A 3,525-nucleotide genomic window follows, 5' to 3' on the forward strand; every position below is an offset into this window, starting at 1 on the left:
GACAACCTTTGGGGGTTTCCCAGGAAACCAGGGTCACCATGGCAACTGCATCACTCCGGTGCGAATTAGTGACTTCCGCGGGAAGGCGTGTTCGCCACTTTAATCTTCTTGCGATAAGTGGCTGCATATCTCCCAAACACATTGCAAAAAAAAGAGGAAATATCCCTTTGTCTCCAGCTGGGTGGGTTTGAGGCTGCACAGCCACGGCGAGGAGCCCGTCACGGATCCTGCATCCCCCGGTCCACGCCAGCATCGCTCCCCGCACACCGTCAGCTCCTGAAACTGTTCCATTTTGCCTTTCGCCTCCCTCCTCCCCACACACAGACCTGCCGCACGGCCACAAATTTGACGTTGGATGAAATAATACCATAGGGTTGCAGGGGAAGGGAATTAAGACTAGAAAACGAGGGTTGGGGTTTTTTTCTATTTAAATCAGCATTGATTGCACTCGGTCTCTGACCAGATTAGAATTTCATAAATGATCTAACGGGGGAGAAAAGGGAATCTGTGATGTGCCCCTAATGGCACACCACATGTTTCAATATTAAGCATCATTTAACAATGTGGTAACAGAGACTCTGCAAAATTAAACGGTTATTTCCTCCCAACCCCCTTCCAGTATGCTCTGCAACATGTTTTCCTCGTCTCCCCACCCAATCCGGGGTTGTTAATCCAACAAGTGAGCTTATGTGATGGAAGGGAAATCGGCTACAGGCTGCCTCTAGGGAAGGGGGGGGGGGGTTCAGGAGCAAAGCGAGAGGTCCCCAAAAACAAGAAAACAAAAGCAGCCCCGCAACACGTTGCAGAACAAACACCTGTTTCGACGGTGAGTGTGTTTTGTCTTCCTCTTCCTTCTCTTTACCCTTTAGCCGTCCTCTTCTTCAGAGAATTTTAAATCCTTATTTTTTGGATCTTTAGAAAGGAAGGATCTAAAAAAATAAATGTATAAAAATGAGGGCACACACAGACCGACGATGGTGCATGTTCCACACAATACCGAGTACACAGTCACTTTGCATTATTATTGTTATTATTATTTTTTTACCGCATCCGCAGATTTTGTTGCTGTTTGTTTGGTTTTGTTTTTTTAAACATCCGTAAAGATCTTTTTGATGTTCACACAGTTGGGATTGTTTGTGGTTGTGCAGTTGCCTGTCTTAAAGGCAGCCTGTTTGAATGCACTGTGGTTGATTCCCCCTTCCTCGATCACCATGTACTCGGACTTGCTGAGGGTGGAATTGCTGCGAGCCTTCCTCATCTCCTCGCTGGACGAGAGGTGCTGGCAGCTCCCGACGTGCATGTATTGGGCTTGCTCCTCACCTTCTGTCTCCCGGTGGTAGAAATAGTTGAAATTGGAGACTATCACGGGCACGGGGAGAGCGATGGTTAGCACCCCTGCGATGGCACAGAGAGACCCCACAATCTTGCCCCCAATGGTGATGGGGTGCATGTCCCCATAGCCCACTGTGGTCATGGTCACCACCGCCCACCAGAAGGCATCAGGGATGCTACTGAAACCTGAACTGGGGTCATCGGCTTCTGCGAAGTAGACGGCGCTGGAGAAGAGGATGACGCCGATGAAGAGGAAGAAGATGAGCAAACCCAGCTCCCGCATGCTGGCCTTGAGGGTCTGCCCCAGGATCTGCAGCCCCTTGGAGTGCCGGGAGAGCTTGAAGATACGGAAGACCCTGACCAGCCGGATGACTCTGAGGATGGCTAAGGACATGGCTTGCTGGCCGTTGCCTTGCCTCTCAGCCAGCTCGGTGCCCAGCGTGATGAAGTAGGGAATGATGGCCACAATGTCAATGATGTTCATGATGTTCTTGGAGAAGGTGGCCTTGCTGGGGCAGGCAAAGAAGCGGACCAGCAGCTCGAAGGAGAACCAGATGATGCACAAAGTCTCCACTACAAAGAAAGGGTCAGTGAAGGACGACACCATGGAAGCAGCCGAGGATGAGGAGTTGGTGAAGACATCAGGTGGGAGAGGGCCACCACCCGTCCCGAAGGTTCCACCAGTTCCCTCATAGTCGTGGTCATCCCTGAATTCAGGCAGGGTCTCCAGACAGAAGATGACAATAGAGATAAGGATGACCAGGACAGAGACTATGGCAATGCCTCGGGCTGGCCCAGAGCTCTCGGGGTACTCAAAGAGGAGCCACACTTGGCGTTGAAACTCCTTGTCGGGGAGTGGCCGCTGCTCCTCCCGAATGAAACCCTCATCCTCCCGAAACTTCTCCATGGCCTCCTCCCCTAGCTGGTAGAAGCGGATCTCCTCAGAGAAGATATCAATGGGGACGTTGACGGGTCGCCGGATGCGCCCACCCGACTGGTAGTAGTAGAGGATGGCATCGAAGCTGGGACGGTTACGGTCAAAAAAATACTCATTGCGGAGGGGGTCAAAGTAGCGCATCCTCTTGCGCGGGTCCCCCAGCAGTGTCTCGGGGAACTGCGCCAGAGTCTTCAGCTGGGTCTCGAACCGCAACCCCGAAATGTTGATCACCACCCGCTCGCAGCACTCGTGCTCCCCACCGCCCGCGGGCTGGCCGGCGGGGACGGCGGCCGGAGTCGGGGGGTGATCGTAGCGGTCCCCGCCGAGCAAAGGATGAGGATGCTGCGGCTCTTCCAGCAAAGGGTCTCCGCCGCCGCCCACCACGGTCATGCTGCCTTCCTCCCCTTCTTCGCCCTCTTCCTCCTCTTGGTCGGGGACCGGCTCGGGGGCGGTGGGGGGCAGCTGCTCGGTGTAGCCCAGGTTGTGGTGGCTGCTGGCCGAGCCGCCCCGCGGATGCCGGCTGGCGGAGGAGGCAGCCGGAGAGTAGAGCAAGCTCCGGCGCTCGTCCATAAAGGTGTGGGGCGGAAGGGGAAGGGGAAGGGTGGGGGGGGGAGGACCGGAGAGGCGGCAGCCGAAGCCTCTTCTTCCTCTTCTTCCTCCTCCTCCGGGCGGAGAGGGAGAAACAGCCGCCCAACTCCTCCAGCGGCTGCCGCTGCTCTGAAGAGCTGAGGCTCTTCTCAAAAAATCCGCCCCCAGCCCTGGCACCGCCTCGCTCAGTCACCGCGCCCGGAGACACCCACCAGCACCCCCGGCCCTGCCCCGCAGCCCCCCGGAACGCCGCGGGCACCCCCTCCTCTGCCCCGGCCGGGGGGGGGGGCCCGATCCGGACCCCCGCTCAGCGACACGCCGAGGGGCTTCGGTCCCCTCCCGGGGAGCATCCTTTGATACTCAGCGGGTCGCAAAAGGGGAGAGTTGTTTTGTTTTTTTTTTTCCTGGCAGAACTGCTGCCTTAGAAAGAGTTTTTCTGTCCTTCCCCCAGGAAGGCGAAATGTAATTTTTATTATTAATTTGGGGGTTTGCCTGTTTGTTTCAAGTCACCGTTTCAAAGCCGCGGCGGGGCTGTGGGTAATGGAAAGCAGACAGCGGCGGCCGGAGCCGCCAACAGTTGTTTTGAATCAGCGTTTCGGCTAAAGCGCTGGGGATTTTTTTGGGTTTTCGTTATAAAAGCGAAAGCGTGTGCATGTGCGTGTGCACGC

General features: G+C 55.7%; 1 protein-coding gene across 2 annotated transcripts; it reads right to left on the reverse strand.

Moving 5' to 3' along the window:
* Positions 1–1,087: 1,087 nt before the first annotated feature.
* KCNA3 (potassium voltage-gated channel subfamily A member 3) lies at positions 1,088–2,925 on the reverse strand. 2 transcript variants are annotated; one of them, XM_075722297.1, is made up of 2 exons: positions 2,908–2,925; positions 1,088–2,692 (listed from the first exon to the last, which is right to left on the reverse strand). In XM_075722297.1, the coding sequence occupies exon 2, from the start codon at positions 2,657–2,659 to the stop codon at positions 1,088–1,090; it is 1,572 nt and encodes a 523-aa protein (XP_075578412.1). In that variant the 5' UTR covers positions 2,660–2,692; positions 2,908–2,925. The 2 variants fall into 2 exon arrangements, with proteins under 2 accessions (XP_075578412.1, XP_009475858.2); XM_009477583.2 differs by lacking the exon at positions 2,908–2,925 and having other exon boundaries at positions 1,088–2,839.
* Positions 2,926–3,525: the final 600 nt, after the last annotated feature.

Source organism: Pelecanus crispus, chromosome 17, assembly GCF_030463565.1.
Source record: "Pelecanus crispus isolate bPelCri1 chromosome 17, bPelCri1.pri, whole genome shotgun sequence".
Classification (NCBI taxonomy): Eukaryota; Metazoa; Chordata; class Aves; order Pelecaniformes; family Pelecanidae; genus Pelecanus; species Pelecanus crispus.